This window comes from Austrofundulus limnaeus, unplaced genomic scaffold (assembly GCF_001266775.1).
Source record: "Austrofundulus limnaeus strain Quisiro unplaced genomic scaffold, Austrofundulus_limnaeus-1.0 Scaffold1258, whole genome shotgun sequence".
Lineage (NCBI taxonomy): Eukaryota > Metazoa > Chordata > Actinopteri > Cyprinodontiformes > Rivulidae > Austrofundulus > Austrofundulus limnaeus.
The window spans coordinates 22,173-41,036 of NW_013953660.1; the positions used below are offsets into that span (position 1 = coordinate 22,173).

Here is an 18,864-nt window from a genome sequence, read left to right on the forward strand (position 1 = left end):
ATCTAAATATCATATTTTATTATTTTAATCTATTTTCCTCATTCAGCAACCTATTCAATTTCTGTTATGTTTTATGTAGGAGAAAAACACATTTTTTTCTGTCAGTATTTAATACAGCTGGCAAAATAAATAGTTAAAATATGTATTATGTGCTTCTGTTTTTTTAATTCTGGAGATTATAAAAAAAAATCCTTCCATTTTATGGGAAGACCCTCTTGATTCAAGAGAAAACTCTCTTTTTTTTAAAAATGGCTGCCTATTAATTAATTGTTAATCAATCTATAAGATAAATCAACTTCAGATTAATTCATTATCAATAACTTGCATCCTTACGGAATTAACTTAATATATCTACTCATATTCATGTAATTAAGTGTTTTAATGATTTGGCCGATTAATCGAAAAAATAAACAACAGATTAATCGATTATTAAAATAATCGTTAGTTGCAGCCCTATGCCATGCAATATTACAATATCTTAAGTGATCTTGCATGATCCATTAGTTCTTAGGGCACGTGCTGAATGCATATCACTCTAAGCATCTACTAAATTTTAACTGAACATGTGTAAAATGGACTGAGTTGTAGAGATTTCTGTGCTTTCTAAAGATCACATGGCTGCAAGAGTCAACTGATCTGACGGAGAAAAAAGAAACATTATCTGCCCTATCAGATGCTGCCAATCTGTTGTTTGAGTCTTGTAGTTCCGCCTTCATTTGGGTTTTCTTGGGGCCAAACCAATCAGTTTGAGCTTGTTCACCAGGTTCTTCCTCACATTTAAAAGAGCTTTTAATGATCCAACGCCATAAAACCAAGTGCTGTCAGGTTTTTGTTTGAGCATACACATTCTTTTCATGGCCCCGATTTGACCGTTCCCCCACCTAAACAGGAACTCGGAGCAGTAGTTGCTACTCCCACTGTAATGGCTGATGACCTGACAGCTTAGGATTTTTCCACTCTGAATTCCAATCCCTGCCTTTTTTTCTTGATTTTTTTTAAAAAAAGAAACAGCATATGCATGTAATCACAATTGCACAGCTGCTGTGTTGATCTTGACTGCAAACAGTCGGGAGCCAGCAGACTCCTAAATGTAAAACATCTCAAGCGACTGATGAAATGTGTGAGTTTTCTTCCTTTTTTGAATCGAGCCTTGAGATGTTTGCCTGGGGGTAGATGAGTCAGACTTTGTGGGTGTGATGGTGACGTTTACTTTTTTATTTGAAAGAACAAGGAAACAGCACTCACTGGCATTGCTGTGATTTTTTTAAACAATATGTTTGAAAAAAAATTTCTGAAGGCTTGTAGATTTAATTTTATTTTACGTAGTGTTAATTGCATCGAGTGGTCAAACAGGAACACATTCTAGAACAAATCTGTGAAATGATGCAGTGTTTTTTTTTTCCCCGTGACACCAAAAGTCAACGGCAGCTGATCAAGTTTTTGCCTCCGTGTGTGTGTCTGTTAGCAAACTATCTCATCTCAACTACATGATGAATTTTAATGAAAGTTACACAGAAATCTAACTCTACAAGTGCTTAACTCTTGGAGCCATGCCAGTTCAAGATGGTCATAACAGCCAACTAACTTAAGAAAAGGAAATAGTTCTTTCTATTTGACAGTTGTGCTTAGATTTGATGTTGTAGTTGCTAAGGGTCACAACACTCACTTTAAGTGCTACTTATTTCATGAATCACTTGACAAATTTTAACAAAACTTTGAGTAAGTAATTACTACAATAGATGTACATCGACTACTCATTAACTGTTCAAGTCAATCCAGTTGAAGTTGGCTACCGTAGCTATTCTACATTAGCCAGCACAAAACCATCTAACCCAGTCAGTTTTACAGATGATGAGCTAAAGTAGTTGAGAGGTGTCATCAACACATACGCTGAGCATGGCATCTCGCGATATCACCTGATGAGCATGATTTTAAATTCAAGGTTTGAGCAAAATGTGTACAACTTTGTATTTTCTCAACAATGCTGGGTCTTTAAAAGAAATGAAATATCTGGACAGTGAAAAGAGTTTTCTTAAGACGTGATCTTCTCATGGCATGTGGCACATACACAGATGGTGGAACAGCTTGCTTTGACTTTCCCCTCTGACACCTTTTTTTATTTGTCAGCCTCTTGTTCACTCTGGATTCATGCACCACAGATTGGGTCATTAAATATCATGTGACATATTCTCTAGACAGTCACTATTCTCTTCTCCATCTTCTCCTGGGATGTGGCGTCTATTGTTTGCCCCCAGGTGGTGGCCAAGTCCCCTGGCTCCATGCTTCCAACATAGGAAGACCTCCCTAGAGATGCATGGTTTGCCAAATGGCTGAGTGTTTTCATTCAGCCCCCACCCCCCAACCACCACCACCACCCCCACCCGTCTTTGAAATAGAGGCCTGATGCATTATTTATGTAGGCGATCTGGTCAAGGTGCTTCACAAATTACTGGTGATCTTATTATTGAATAGCTAATGCCTAATTTCTGTTTTCCTCCAATAAAAATGCTTTTAGGTTTTGTGGGCTGCTTCTGTTTAAAATGGGGGACTTTGAGAGCTGCTGTAATATACTGTAAGAGATGTTGAAGTGTCATTGAAGAGTGGGGGAAAGTAGCAGCTGAGAGGGCACTGATGTCTCTGAGTGTCTTTGTGCACCACTCTCTGCACCCAGCAGGTTGATGGTTTGAGGAGCTGTTTGGCTTCTTGTTTGGGGTTGAGGTCATTGTCCAGGCTTTCACATCCCCATTAGCTTCAGGCTCCCTGCTGGACCTGCTCGAAATTCAGTTCTTTTTCTCACCTCTTCCTATTGAAACTAACAAGCTGTATTCAGTTGACCCAGTGGGATCCAAAGTTAAAATGCAGAATGGTTTCCTAAATGGTAACTTGATGTTTTTTAACAACTCTTTCCTCAGAATAATTCCTTTGTTACTTCATTTTCTTTACTTGTTTTGTTAGGACTTGCTTAAGAGTGAGCTGGAAGAGAAGGTGCAACTTCCTGCATTTATATTTAATGGGTTGTGCATCACCCACTGCCAATCATCCCACAGCTTATACTTAGGGTGTATTCAGACCAGGAAAGTCCTTTGGTCCACTTGTTTGGTCCGGACCAAAAGTGAACTTTATTTTTTCGTTTGGTGCGGTTTGCATTCACATTGTGCTTTTTTGCAAATGAACTATAAGTTGTAAACAAAGCTATGAGGCTGACGATCAATGCTCCCATTGGATAAAAAAGGACGGGGGCGGGACTGAGCCACAGACCCAGAAGAAAACAAGGAAGTTCTGCGTGCTGCGGTTCTGATGCGCACATTTTCTGATAGTACAACTGCAACAGCATTTAAAATGTCAAAAGCAGCTAATTTAATGGTGGTTCCATGATGATATTCTAATTTTGGAGCGGCGTCACGTAAATGTGTCCCGCAACCCAAAGGAGACGAGGTGCTCTGCGTGTTCTGACCCACAACATGCCGGCCGGCAGTAGAGCTGCTAACAGGAGACGACAAAACAGGTATGATTTCAGTTTATTTAGCTCAGCAACGGTGGCCTGTGAAGTCCAAAAAGGTGCATGTTTAATGCATTTGGTTCGGTTAGAGTCCGGTCTGTATTCACACCAGAAGAGAACTGAAGTGAACCTCACCAGAGTTCGTTTGGAAGCGGACCGAGACCACCTCAAAAAGCAGGTCTCCGTCCAATTGTTTGATCCGCACCAGAGTTCGTATGAGTGTATTCACACCTGCACCAAAGGTCCGGACCAACGCTGGAAACAAACTCTGGTTCGTTTAAAGCGGACCAAATTGTCAGGTCTGAGTACGACCTTAAACACTTTGTGAGCAGTAGTAACTTAGTGACAAAAAATACAGCAGAATATCTTGCTGGTGTTTTCGCTCCTCATTTTGGAAATTCACGACTTCAACAGTTGAAGGTGACTCAGTGAAGAACTCTTCTACTGGACATGACTTCACTTTTCACTTCAGCAGCTGTGGAAAGTGTCCGAAAATAACTTAATCAAGTGAATGACCTAAACAACCCCAGATCAGATCTGTACACTGCTGGACCTTTGTCTTCCCATCACTTATTTTAAATGCAGTAACAGTTTTTACAGATACAGAATTATGTTGTTCATTTGTTCAGTTCATTGCAGTGAAGAATGTTCAAACCTCTGTACTGGAGAAACTAAACAACCTCTCCACAGACCAATGACTCGGCACAGGACAGCCAACTCTTCAGAACAAGACTCGGCTGCTCACCTACACCTCAAGGATAAAAAACACTCTTGAGAACTAAAATGTTCATATTTTGGACTGAGAAGATATATGATTTGAGATTTAACTTTAACTTTAAAGTTTTCAGCTTTCTAAAACTTGCAATGCAGCATTAAGCTTGAATACTTCAACATTTATGTGAAAATTATGGAGTGTTGAGGGTAAAGATAGAGGTAAAGGCTCCAATGTGATGAGTATGTGATTACTTTGGGTATAGGAACAGCCAATCAAACAACTGGCCATGCCCTGTTTCTCTTGATTGACAACGTAATTCTGCTACAAATGTCATTATGAAATAACTGGAAAAAGTCACGATATTGAAATAAAATACTTCGTGAAAAGGGCATTTTGGAATAAAAACTGTTGGAATAAAAAGAAAAAAAATGCCTCAAAATAGTTTTTATTATAGAGGAAAAATTTCACTGTGAAAAAAATTAATAAGCACATTTTAAAAGGAGATTAAAAATAATCACAATAATGAGCTTGTATGCGTTCAGTGATTTTACAGTATTGTGATATTATACATTTATTATTTATCCATAAAGATACGTGTTTCAAAATGTTTTATTTATTTTATTAATTATGGACATTTTGCTGTTCCACAGGTTATGACTCCCAAAGTTATTTAGTTGTAGTTGAACGTCCATGAGAACTCCCTGATGCGTTTATTATTCTCATTGGCAGTCCTGGGCATGCTCCTAGATGAACAATGAAGGAATGAAATATTTGTGTAATTACATATTTAGTAGGCTGCGTGTCATTTCCTCCAAGTGTGGAGGAGTTGGGAAATTTGCCAACTACATGTGGAAAATAATTGTCGCGCAGCTACTGTGGGGTTTATTTCAGTCAGTCGGGCTTGAAGCGCCACCGGCCGCTCTGCTCGCTGTAACATCCTGCCTGTGACATCATCGCTTCTCGGGTTTCTACTACTGGCAGCACGCGGAGCAGCAAGCAGCTCTGGAGCAGTGAGCTCGAGCCTCTTGCCCCGCGAGCACATCGGCAGAAGCAGGCGCAGCAGCGGTTGACTGAAGAGCGCACTTTGCAGCGGACGGTTTTCTAAAGTAGCTCTCGGTGTGGCCGACGCTCACATCTGGATACAGCGGTTATTTGTTGTTCGGCTCGTCCCCTCTGTGTTTATCTGGACCTTCAAGTCTTTTCTGTGAGTATTATCACCGGGCTTTCCCTCAGCGCCACAATAACTGGGGGGTGTTAATTGTATTGATTGTGGTGGTGGTTGCTAGCGAAAAGCTATTAGGATGAGCCGTGTGTGTACTGTGCTGCGGTTAAAAGCAGCTCTGGCTTCCAGGCTGCGTTTTGTTCTCTGCGTGGTTTTTGTGTATTAATGCTGCTTTTTATTTGGTCTCTCTTTTTTGTTACAAGCACCTCGCTGTGTTGTTTACACCGTGTGCTTTGGTTTGTTTATTGTATTTGAGTTTTTACCGCATTACGTATTTGAAGCCTTAAACCAGGTTTTATTTACCAACATCTATAAACAAATAGGTGCATATGCAGTGTGACAGTTATTCTCTAGTTTAGTTTGAACCCCAAAAACGTATTGTTTTTGACAGTCTCATAAATGTATCAACATTTTAGATGTGTTTGTATTCACAGCAGTAATAGGTGAGGAAATGTGAAACCAAAGCTGTATGTGGCTTGTCTTTATTTTTCTATGGTTTTTACATTTTTGTGCAATCTGATGTTGATGCACATCTGCTTTCAGTGTGGTTGTAATACTTTTTACTGCTGCTGAAACTGAATTTCCATAATTTTTTGAAGCGTTTGCCTTCATTTAACTGCAAGCAGCCCTGAAGCATTGCTGCCCCCACCCCAAAGATCTGTATCAAATTGCAGTTTTATTTCTTTATAGTTTTACTTTAACTTTGCTACACTTTCCGGTGATCCTTTAAATCGTTCACTTTGTTAATCGCCATCAGTTAAGCTACAATTATGTTATTGAACAGTCTTTCCTGCCATGACCCAGGCTGGTCTCCTGATAATAACCTGCCAAACATAGAAAACATCCACTGCACTGTTGAACTATATCGTGTATCATGTTGTCTTTTGATGTTTTGTGACATAACTCCTGGCAACAAATAAACAAGTAAGCAGTAAAACCAGTTTCTTGTGCTTCTAGGATACTAGCTTCTAAGTCATTGATCAAACTCATCTGGAAAACTTGTGGTTGTTTTTCCACAGAATTTTGTGTTTCTCCACTTGTAATCAAAAAAGATATACACTCACCGACCACTTTATTAGGTACACCACGCTAGTAACGGGTTGGACCCCCTTTTGCCTTCAGAACTGCCTCAATTCTTCATGGCATAAATTCAACAAGGTGCTTTGAAGCATTCCTCAGAGATTTTGGTCCHTATTGACATGATGGCATCACACAGTTGCCGCAGATTTGTCGGCTGCACATCCATGATGCGAATCTCCCGTTCCACCACATCCCAAAGATGCTCTATTGGATTGAGATCTGGTGACTGTGGAGGCCATTTGAGTACAGTGAACTCATTGTCATGTTCAAGAAACCAGTCTGAGATGATTCCAGCTTTATGACATGGTGCATTATCCTGCTGAAAGTAGCCTTCAGATGTTGGGTACATTGTGGTCATAAAGGGATGGACATGGTCAGCAACAATACTCAGGTAGGCTGTGGCGTTGCAACGATGCTCAATTGGTACCAAGGGGCCCAAAGAGTGCCAAGAAAAGATTCCCCACACCATGACACCACCATCACCAGCCTGAACCGTTGATACAAGGCAGGATGGATCCATACTTTCATGTTGTTGACGCCAAATTCTGACCCTACCATCCGAATGTCGCAGCAGAAATCGAGACTCATCAGACCAGGCAACGTTTTTCCAACCTTCTCTTGTCCAATTTCAATGAGCTTGTGCAAATTGTAGCCTCAGTTTCCTGTTCTTAGCTGAAAGGAGTGGCACCTGGTGTGGTCTTCTGCTGCTGAAGCCCATCTGCCTCAAAGTTCGACGTACTGTGTGTTCAGAGATGCTCTTCTGCCTACCTTGGTTGTAATGGGTGGTTATTTGAGTCACTGTTGCCTTTCTATCAGCTCGAACCAGTCTGCCCATTCTCCTCTGACCTCTGGCATCAACAAGGCATTTCCGCCCACAGGACTGCCGCTCACTGGATGTTTTTTCTTTTTCGGYCCATTCTCTGTAAACCCTAGAGATGGTTGTGCGTGAAAATCCCAGTAGATCAGCAGTTTCTGAAATACTCAGACCAGCCCTTATGGCACCAACAACCATGCCACGTTCAAAGGCACTCAAATCACCTTTCTTCCCCATACTGATGCTCGGTTTGAACTGCAGGAGATTGTCTTGACCATGTCTACATGCCTAAATGCACTGAGTTGCCGCCATGTGATTGGCTGATTAGAAATTAAGTGTTAACGAGCAGTTGGACAGGTGTACCTAATAAAGTGGCCGGTGAGTGTATATATATATATATATATATATGAAACTAAAGATTATGCTTGCATATGCAGTCGAATAAAAAAAAAACTGTTTTCAGTTCTGCATGGTTTTAATGATCCCAAGACAGATTTACCTCAGTGTGTAACCCAAAACAGGAATAATCACCTTCCCACATCTTAAACAAGTTTAACCTTTAACTGTAGACATATATCCACTCTAAATAGTCACATGAAATCTTCCATAGATTTCCTACTAAAATTTGTTTTTGGTTCAGTCTTAGTTTTTGTGACACATACAGATGTCTCAGGAGTTGACCAAGATCATAATATAATTTTGGTGCTGTGGGTTTTTTTCTGTCTACAGTAGCTAGTTATAATATCGTACATATATTTTTTAATACACTCATACATTTGTTTTTGGTCCAACCATTTTGTGCCTGGAGGTGTCTTTAATGAAGCTTGAAATTGAACATGGTCATTCATAAGTGGAGTTTTACAGGCCCTGGAAGTGAAAATAGAAACTGTGTGGCTAATGCAAGGCTGAGAGCCTTATTATTTATTTAATTGTTTTTTGTTTTTTTTTAAAGCTTTAAGGAACTGCTACTTTAGTCCTCATGAGAAACAGCTGTAGCAGACCTCTGGCCAGAAAAGTTCACCATTCAGCTCATTTCACATGCCTCTCTTATGACCATTAAAGTTACCAAATATGGGGATTTGCAGTTTCGAAGAGAGCTGCAAACATGCAAAATTTCAATGTGTATGTGTGGGAAGCAAGAAACTTTGACACAATTAGACACGTCTTGAAACCAACTCGTTTGCAAAGATAAAACTGTTACTTCCAGTTTGTCAGTACTTGTTTTGTGATGAAATCTGGTGCTCGACTTTGGTGGGTCATCTTTCTAAATTTAGAAAATATTTCAAACTGAAGTCTATCTCATCGTCTGACATTCTAAACATTTCGCTTGTCAACAAATCTTCTTGGCTCTGAATCGTTTGAGTGAACCACAGCGCCAGCATGATGCCAGCATCCTTATCTTTTTGACCTGTGTTTATTTTCCTTTCAGAAAGCAGCTTGTTTCTAAGGCTTCATAAATTGCCTGATCAGCTGTGTCACCTTGACCCACTTTGCTCACAGTCACGGCTGCTTTGAGTGGGATGCTAATTTAATTATAGGAAGGGAAAAAAATCAGATTTGCTGCTCGAATAAGCAGCTGCATACTCTTCTTAGAGGTCCAAGGTGAAAGTTGAATCCTAACATACGCTTGAATCAGCCATCTTTGTTTTTCTTACAGATTGTGGCTCAGTTTTTCACAACTTTTATATCAAGTAGCTTAATTCTTTAAAATAATTGTCTGTAGGCAGCAAAGAGCACTACAATCTCTTAAAATCAAGGTACTTCTTGGACAGGAATGTGTTTACCTTACTGACATGACTCAGCCTGTCTTTAAAAGAAAAAAAACTTCTTTTTTTCTTTGTTAAATCAGAGAGGAACCCAGTGGTCAGTTATTTATCTCCACTGAATTTTCTTTATTGACACCAAGCTTCTTTACACAGCATGCCTACAGTTATATTTCTGAAATATTACAGTCATCATTCCACTTAATTAGATTTTTGTGACAGCGCTTGGCTTTTTTGTCACGTCCATAGCATCTTTTTTTCCCCCCCTTTTGCACTTTCAACCCACATGTCCTCCCATAAACTCCCTATTCTGCTTATTCAGCCTAACCTTTGTGAGGAAGGCTATTCATGCCTCTGGTCAAACGTCTGTGTGGTATGTGAACGGATGACTGCACCCAAACTCTTTCATGCTTGTTAGGAGTGCTTACCTGATGGTTTGAAAGCCTAAATCTGTACTCCATGCTTATTTTGAAAAAAAAAAAAAGTCTCTAATGAAAAAAAAAAGTGTTTCTCTGCATTTGAATTAGGATTGTGGAGACTTGGACTAAGTGAGTTGCAGTTGGGTCAAAATGCTGAGCAAAATAACACAGATTTACAGACTTGGCTGGGAAATTCCCCCTAATGTCCTGACATCTAGAGACAACACAGATATGAGTTTATTACATACAGTATAGTAACAAGCATGAAGTTAGGTTTAAAAGTTATGTAGTTTGAGAATTAAATCTATACGAAATATCTTGATATTTGCCATAATAAGAATTTATTAAGGAACATTTTGTGATAAGTTAACTGAGTAGAAAAATATTTTCCTGTAAAGAAACAGATTAAAATATTTTCTTAATTTTTAGAGAAGCGCTTGCAATCGAAGACGTTTTGCATTTGACTAAGATTCAGTTAATCTGCTACGGTTACAAAGAGTTTGGATAAAGGAATTTCCTTTTAAAACACCGTAACTAATCAGTTTCCTCTGTACTGCAGACCATGTGTTTAATGAGGTCCTTTTAGTTTCATCAGTCTAGTGCCATCACTCAGCACTCTCCTCTTACTCCCACCTCAAACACACTGAGGGTAATGGGCAGAAAATTGTTAGTTTGGCTGGTTAGTGTCGGTGCGCTAAAATCCTAGTGTTGTGTTTGAAAGCCACTTTTAATAAACAATCGTGTTTAAATAAATAAATAAATTCAAACTTTTCACAACTGGGTGAAATTTAAACTTTTTCAATAGCAAAATAAATAAATAAATAAATAAAATCAGTTTTTAGACTTTCTCTAAACTGCAATATTTGACAAATCATATAATAGTGTTTACTTGTTAAAATAAAGTGTTTTATTAAAAAATGTTTTTAGTAATTGTCAAAGGTGAGATTTCTGTTTTGCCATTTTTTTAGACAGTCAAACAAATAGATTTTTGCTTCCTATATAAGTTTTAAGTTAGAAAAAAGTTTATGTTCCATTAGGACTTCAGATCTGTGATGTTAGAATCCATTCGTGTGTTGCCAAACTTCCTAAAGCTCTTTTTTTCTTCTTTCTTTAATGCATGTGTCTTTCTCGGAGCCTCTTGGTTTATTGTGGTTATACTGCAGCTGAATGGGTGTGAAGGATCAAAGACCTGCTCGGAGTAATAAAAGCTTACCCTGTGGAGTGCTGAAGTGACCCCCTCCCAAACCTTAAGCTCTTTGTAACTGCAGCTCTCTGCTAATTGTTGTAGACAGGGCCAGAAAACTACCCAACCCCTCCACACGGCAGGGTGGTCAGCTCCCACTCCCACTTACTACCTTAGTACATTTGAGGCAAACAGGGAGGGAAGCCCCCTCCCCCCGGCCCTCTCAAAACACTTTTCTTACTCACAACACCCTTATCTGGAAAATGAAACATTATATATAAAGAAAGAAACTGGTAATGAAAAAATGCTTTCACATACCTCTGCTATTTCAGCACTGAGATTTTATGCGCTCTGTTTTTGGACTGGAGTGGCCATGGACCACATCCTCCCGAACATGTCTGACTGAAGTTACAGCCTAAGATAAACAACATATAAAAAATTGTGTAAAGTTTAATTGAGATTTGAACACACATGTTTTTGCTGTATTTTTTTACTTTTTGCTGCTCTGCCCACCTTTTCTTTGTTTTGACCAGACTTTTAGGTGCTGTCTTCAACTATGTAAAAGAGCATTTATACATCCAAATACGGGTTCCAATTGAGTGAAACTTACAGAATAGTTCAAGGAAAACAGATTTATATGAGCAGATCCACAGTGGTAGAGGTGTTTATTGTGAACATACAAGCTGATTGATTTTTTTTGAAGGTGCCATGCAGCTGAGAAAGCCAGGTATTGCATGCCACACAGGTGATCCGTTGATTTGTAATTAAAATAGCCATGTTTATTATTTCATTTTAGGCATTTTAGTATTTCATAAGATTAATTGTTGCAGGTGTTAGCTTGTTTGAAAAAAGTTTATAGGCAAACTCGCCTGTTTTCTGCATCTAAAAACCCTCTAAAACAAACTCTCATGCAGGAACTTGTCAGAAAAAGTGTGTCAGTCTGTTAGATTTCCATCAACAAAATGAGCACAGATTTATACAAACTACTATGTTAGTGGATTGTTTAAGTTGGGAGCTTTCAGCCAAAACCTCAGTGTTTCTGCATCCTACAGCGACTGATGGGGCTTCACAGCCTCGTGACTGTGTCAGATCAGGATGTTTCACAAAGTTTCTCTTTCACCAGCTCCTGTTGCACCTTTTTACTGAGTTGACATGTTTTGAAAACTAAATGTTTAAATTGTACGTTTTGTACATAATGGGTGAAAAAAAAACTGTGCTGGACTTGTGACTTGTCCAGGTTGTACCCCACTCCTTGCACAGTGACTACTGGATATGAACACCAGTGACCCCTGTGACCCTGAAAGGATGATGGATGGATGGATGGATGGATGGATGGATGGATGGATGGATCACAGCAGTTGATCTGCTGCTAACACCTGGAGAATGTCTCATAACGTCTCCATCACATAAGTGTTCTGTTTTAAGCAAAGAATAAAGTCAACAGTGCAGCATTTCACAAAATAAAGGTGTGGAACCCTGCTGTGAAACATGAAGTGTGGGTTTCTGAGATGATTTCCAAAAATCAAACAAATAAAAAATGAATGCAAATCTAAAATGGATGGATAGAACTTGTATGAAGTATGAAGGTAATTGAGTTGAGTACATGTCAGACAGAAACTGGAGAACACAGAGTTTTCTGTTACTAATGTGTTGATCTCAATAATAAAGTCATTGTGTTTTCTGCCCAAGCTGTTACATTTACCCCCCCCCCCCCCCTTTTTATTTATTTATTTTTTCAAATACTTGTGTAATGACTCTCTAAGCCACAATTCACAATGTGTGCTGTACTGGTTGAAATAGGAAACAAAGAAAATTCATACATAGCCTATGTTATCACAAAAATAGTTTCTGCTTTAAACAGCTAATTGATTTGTAGAACCCACAAGACTTATTTGCTTTTGTAGAGAACTTTTCTAAATCTTATGTTAAATGTTTTTTTTTTCAAAGGGGTTGTTGATACAATTATAGGTTTGTGTAATTAATAGAGTTCAGAGAAAATCTTTTCTCAGTTATCGTCCATGCCAGTCTTAATGGTTTTCTATTAATAATGTAGCCATTTGTCCAAGCGTGGAGGGTAACCAACTTTTAAAATCTGGTTGAGTTGGGCCACTCTCACTCACAGGTGAAGCATTGCAAACTATCATTGCTTGACACAAGCTGCTGAAAACGGGCAGTTGTGTTGTTGTCACACTGTCTCTATATTACTTATACTGTATAGAAATAGCAGAGCAGCATGGGCTTCACACTGGAGCTTTGTTTTAATTAGGGCTGAACAGCAACTGTCACTGTTGGCTTAGTCTCTCTGCCTCTAAAAAAACATCTGGGTATGTTTTGACTTGTCGAGGTTCGACTTGTTTTCTTCAACTGTTTTTCACTCAGCAACTTGTGTACAGTTGGCTTTAATAAGCCTGTGTGTTCAGAAAGCACTCACAGTACCATCATTCAGAACTTTTGGGATTTGATTATGTGAAGCACAACACCAGACTAACAGGAAGAAAGCTGCTGAAAGCTGAAGAGGTCTTGTGAATGTTGAATGCTTTCCTGTAAGATTATTTTTTTATTCATTATGACTCCTTAATAAACAGTAATTCAGTGCTGGCTGATATTACAAAAACATTGTTAAATGTACTTTATTGTGGGGGATGTTAAATAGAACTGTACATGTATTACAAATAATACTTTTTTCAATCCATGTCAGTACGATAACTTCATACAAATTAATGCCTATGGAGTTATGGTACTGACATAGATGTTTAAAGGTGTTCTATGTACGTCTTTTTAACACCTCACTGTCATGTACACAAATAGACTGTATGTCAAGGTTTTTCCTTTTCTTTTTCAAGCATTACTCAGTCTACATGAGCAGTATACTGTAAGCTTGTATAAGGGATACCAGAAAAATATGGTGCCATCGCTCTGCCCAAAGACCGCACAATGTGCTCTGCTGCCAGCACTGCCTCCAGTAATTACAGACCAGAGCTTTAGAGCCTGTTTCTCTCCAGGCTAAACTGAAACTAAAACCCCCATTTCATCCATGGTATTTGGTCGTTTCAGTAAACGAGTACCCCATGTTTAAAAACTGTTATTTCTGGACTGGATCTGTAGTCACTTCTAGTTATCCCTGAACAAAAGAGTAGCTGTACAAGTAGTTGCTTTGAAGACGTTGCAGCTCATTTCTTCATGGATGTTGTCTTTTGTTTTGCATGGTGTCTTAATGTTAGCATTTATTGACACATTTGATCAACCTTCTGTAGAGAAAACCTTTTCATGATCTTGTAAACCTGTAACAGCTTAGTAGATATTGAAATAACTACAGACTATAAAGCAAATTTTTTATTTAGTAATAAAATTAACCCTTTTTGCTTTAAAGGAGGGGTGTTATGTATTATCCAGGCATAGGTCAATTCTATACTACAATAAAATAACCGTTACTTCATTTGTTAGGAAAATGTTGTATATTTTAAAAATTAATTAAATTTTGCATAATAAATGCCTTGAAATTAGCCTCTGTCTTTTTAAGAACTTCCTACTATTTCCGACGCTCCCTCTTCAGCACATCTTCACAATAATTGTTCGGGGGAGGGGTCCTCTGTGGAGTGGGAGCTCCACTGCAGCTTTATGGAGGAGTTTTTCTTTTTTAGTTAGTTTATTCATTTCTTTTAAAAACAACATAAAGTCAACATAATGTACAACAAAAAGTTCAGCTGCAGACTGGGCTTTAGGGAGAACTTTGTGTTAAAATGCAGTGCTTTGCAAGCATTTATGCAGCTCCACATGGCTTCCACAGGAGATTTAAGGATTTCTCAAACATGCATGAATGAGTCAAAGCAACACCCCGGGGGATGTTCTTGATGAGGGAATGACATTTTAACATGATATAAAGCTCAAAAAATCATTTTGCATACCCACCCCCTAATAATTTTACTGAAAAACATCAAATCGGTGTTAACCATATTAAAACCTCCACATGCACACCGACACTAGTGCTCAGGCTTTAATTTAATGTAAAGCTGTTGTTGATTTCTCACATATAAAGACTTTGAGATCTGTAACCTGATGTTCTAATAATGGCAGGGTGGAAGTGGCTGTTGGCTGCTGTAATTGGCTCACAGGGTTGGAGGGTGGTATCTTCTCTAGCTCTGTCATTAGATGTTTGGTGTAGGACAGCAGAGTCTGCTGAACCTTGTGCACTGCAGTCATTAATACGATTAAGTAAAAGGTATTTAAACTGATGGATTTTTTTTTGTTTCTTTTACATGCACCATTTAGATGCACATCCTGTAGCACATTTTGTTAGGATGTCTACTTTATTTGTAGATCTTATCTACCTCCGCACATCTAACACTCATCTAACAGAAACAGTAAAAAGTGATATTTTTTTCTGGTTTGCTGTCAGTAATTCAATGTTAAAAATTAACACTACTATGTCATTTTTTTTCTTTCTCTATTCTCAATAGCCACAATGAGCGGAAGGTGACCTGCAAACATCCGGTCTCAGGCTTACCCTCTCAAGACAACTGCATCTTTGTCGTCAATGAACAGTAAGTCGCTTGTTTATGCTGTTTGAATGCTGCTGGGTAGGATTTTTCAGCTCTATGGTATGTTTCTGAAACTTTCCATATGTTCGGAACATTGTGTGAGTTCTTGCTTTGCCATCTTCAGTATGCAGTTCTGCTTTTTCCACTTGAAGCTTCCTCTCATCGGCTCATTTTTTGTTATCTAACTCCAATCGAATTTTTAAGGAACATGTTATGCTTGTAAACCCAAAGATAATGATGTTTTTTAAATTCTTCTTATGAGTGTCATGTTATTAAATAGATTTTATCTTCTGTTCTTAATATTCTCTACAATTGCCAAGGTAGGATTATTAATATTAGTGTCTAGAGCATGGTTAAAAAAAACTCAATAATAAACAAAAATAATTTACAGTCTAGCATACAGGTCATATTCTCTGTTATTAATGCTAAGGTGTTATCCAGGATTACATGTCAGAGAGAGTTGAAGCCATTTTAAACCTTGTAAATAAATGGCATTATTGACCATCTCATGAGATGTTAGCATTTGGCGTATAAGTAAAAAAATGACTCCTCAACTCTTATAACATCAATTTTTAGCTAAACATCTGTAAAGTTGACTGATTTATTGTGTTTTCAGGTGACTGTGGCAACCATATTGGTTTACATTCATTGATTACTCTCTGATGGTTTTAATACAATCCATCCAGTGGTTCATAAGGTTAACCTGACTATGAATTTTTTTAATCCTGTGAGGAACATTGCGATATGAAGATATACGAGAAGTTTCAACAATTGACTTAAATAACACTGTAGGTATTCTTGCCATCCTGCATCAACCTGCATCAATCTTACCTCTTTTGTGTGAGTTACAAATATATTTTTGTCTGAATTTTTGAGTTATTCTTGTTATTTTTTTATTGTGCTAGGGTTTGAGTTTGTTTCTTTTTTATCATGTGCAAACATAAATTGCATTTTACCAATAAACAAACCTAAAGTGTAGCCTCTGTGTCTCTTAGTTTCTGTTTTCGTCATGCTTTCAGCATTCATGCTAAACTGTGTTTTACCATTTCCCTCCTCGTTTTTGTAAAGACCCTCATCGTCTTCTTCCACAGCTTGAGAATTCACCAACAACAGTTCCCCTAAAAACGCTGTAAAAATAAAAGCCGTTTACTGACTTATGGTTTACACATTGATTTAATTTGCCTCCTACGTCGCAGGACCTGCACTGTGACTATTGCGCACACGTGCATCCCCATGACGATGCTCAAATGATATATCGTGCAGCCCTAGTTTCATCTCTTATTTGTTCTTTTTGTTTGTTTGTTCATCCACATTGCCTGAGCCTTTAGCACATATTTGCACATAACCGGGTCAAAGTACTAGGTGTCTTTCAGCTGAAATGAAAACAAAAAATCAGACCAAACATTTATGTGTCGAGCTCAGAATTACAGACATTCCTATTTGCTGATTTACTCATAATTAACCTTTTAACCTAGCAGGCAATGTCAGTTTAATACATGCCTGTCATAGAAAACAAAACAAAACAAAAAAAACCCAACCTGATAATTTGCAGCCTCCAACTCAGATTTCTCAGTCTCAGTTTGTTGGCATCCTAACTGTACACATACTGAATTGTTTGCATCACATCCCACACTCTGCCAATAAAGTCAGCTTTAATGCTTCATTCCAGCATCTCAGCTTCATGTTGTGCAACATGCCTGAGCTTTAATCGCTTTCTTAATCACCTCAGAAGTCTCTGTCTCAGTTCATCTTCCACAATCTTGAATCATTGCACAAAAGTCATGCCATTACATTTTATCACACATAGCTTTGTTAATTAGTTAACTTGAAAAATATGTTGCTTCGAGATACAAAAATCATTCTTGTATTAGAAATTGTGGCAAACTTGTGGAGGGTTTTTTCTCCGTTGTGGGTTTTCTTTCTTGTGCGGTTTCAAAATCAAAATTCTTATTGATCTAAAACACACTGTGAACTTTTGGACTTATTGTCTCTGTAATTCACTAAGCAGCATTTTCTTTAGAAGGTATTTAACAATCAAAAGACGGTACAAGAGAAGCTTGTCGAAACTGAACCGTCACACTACACTTTCTTGACACATTCCTCCTGCCTGTGCTGCTCTCACATCTCTGCTGTTTTTCACACTAGGAAGAACAACACACCAGTGCAAGATGATATCTAATTTAGAATCTGGAAGATTTTCTCTCATATAATCTATATGTGGTATGCATAAGAGATGCATTAGAGTTCAAGTATTTTTAGGTATTGCAGGATCTATGTTTTAGCTAGAATAAAAAAAAGAGGAAGCTGTTCGGGGAAAATCCTCATCTTGGATGAGTAATAAAAGGCAAAGACAAATTAAGATGCCACAAGGTTAAGGAGGCCTGAATGAAAATCTCTCTTTAATCGGCTCTACTCTTTAAAGACATCTAAAACACAGATCTTTGCCTCAGTTTGCTTTTGGAATTCTAACCTTCGCTCCTGAACAGCATAGAGAACAGTCACTCAGACCACCTTAAGATAACTACAGTTCAGCCTATTTTTTACAAAGCTATAGAGATACAAAGAAGTGTGAAGATTTCAGATCAGGTCATAGATTAGTTTTAAGATAACAGATTTAAAAAGTAATTTACTTTTAGTCCAAGTCAAAGAAACAACAAGGAAGTGATTTCTGAGACTTCTCTGACCATTTAAAATCATATGTGTCACTTCAATGTTCCGTTTTTTGGCATTTGGAGACTTTAGGTTGTGTAACTAACAGCGTAAAGAAAATCTTTCCGTTGTGTTGTTATTGTAAACCTCTTTTTCTGTAGTTCATTCATTGACCATGAAAAGGGGACATAACTTACCATATTTATTCAAGTATAATACGTAAAATTAAATCCATAAAATCATCCATAAAGTTGGGGGCTAGTACTATACTCGGATAAATATTTTTACTTATGTATTTTAACTGAAGTATCGGCTTCATTCACAAAATGCCTGAGTCTGGAAATTAGACCACGTCGTAAAAAGTATTTGAAGCAAACGTACCTCTGACACTCCTCCGTGCTTCAGAGTGAGATAATAACAGATCCAGACATGATGTGAAAAAAAAAGGGGGGGGGGGGGGTAAAAGCAGTCCAGCACCTTAGTAATAATTGCGAACTAATGACATTAGCGTGTGACTGGGCCGCTCCTCGAACAATAGCAGACACATGTTCTTCTGTAATGGCTGCCATCTACTGGTGTTCTGAAAAAGTTTGTATCCCTGAAAAAACCTTTCCCAACCAGAGGGGGCGCTCACGAGTAGGAAGTAATCTGCTTTTGCCCCACAAGATGGTCCAAATCTCATGTGAAGTCTCTGACTTTTGTGTTGGCGTATCCTGGTAGACTATGTGTAAAATGCCAGAATTCATATGATGCTGCTACAGCTGATACAGTATATATTTGTTGTCAAAATACCTTTTAGTACATATGTTGTTAAAATAAAAAGAACAGTCCAATGATCACTTTACTGATATGTATAAAGAGTGCAAAGGCTGAAAAATCTTGAAGTCTGTATGAAATTGGAGGTAGTTTGAGGATTAATTTTTTTATGCTTTTTAAGCTCAAAAAAGGGAGGGTCGTATTATACATGAGATCATATTGTACA

The 18,864-nt window shown here is 38.1% G+C and overlaps 1 protein-coding gene across 3 annotated transcripts in view; it reads left to right on the forward strand.

Moving 5' to 3' along the window:
* The window catches only part of LOC106534742 (pleckstrin homology domain-containing family A member 5), a gene marked incomplete at its 3' end in the record, with an annotated part of 57,020 nt that overhangs the window by 18,936 nt on the left and 19,220 nt on the right, over nt 1-18,864 (forward strand). For 2 of the 3 annotated variants that reach the window (XM_014031474.1, XM_014031475.1), the window contains 1 exon segment: nt 15,153-15,236. In XM_014031474.1, coding sequence (XP_013886928.1) covers nt 15,153-15,236 — 84 coding nt within the window. 3 annotated transcript variants of the gene reach the window in all.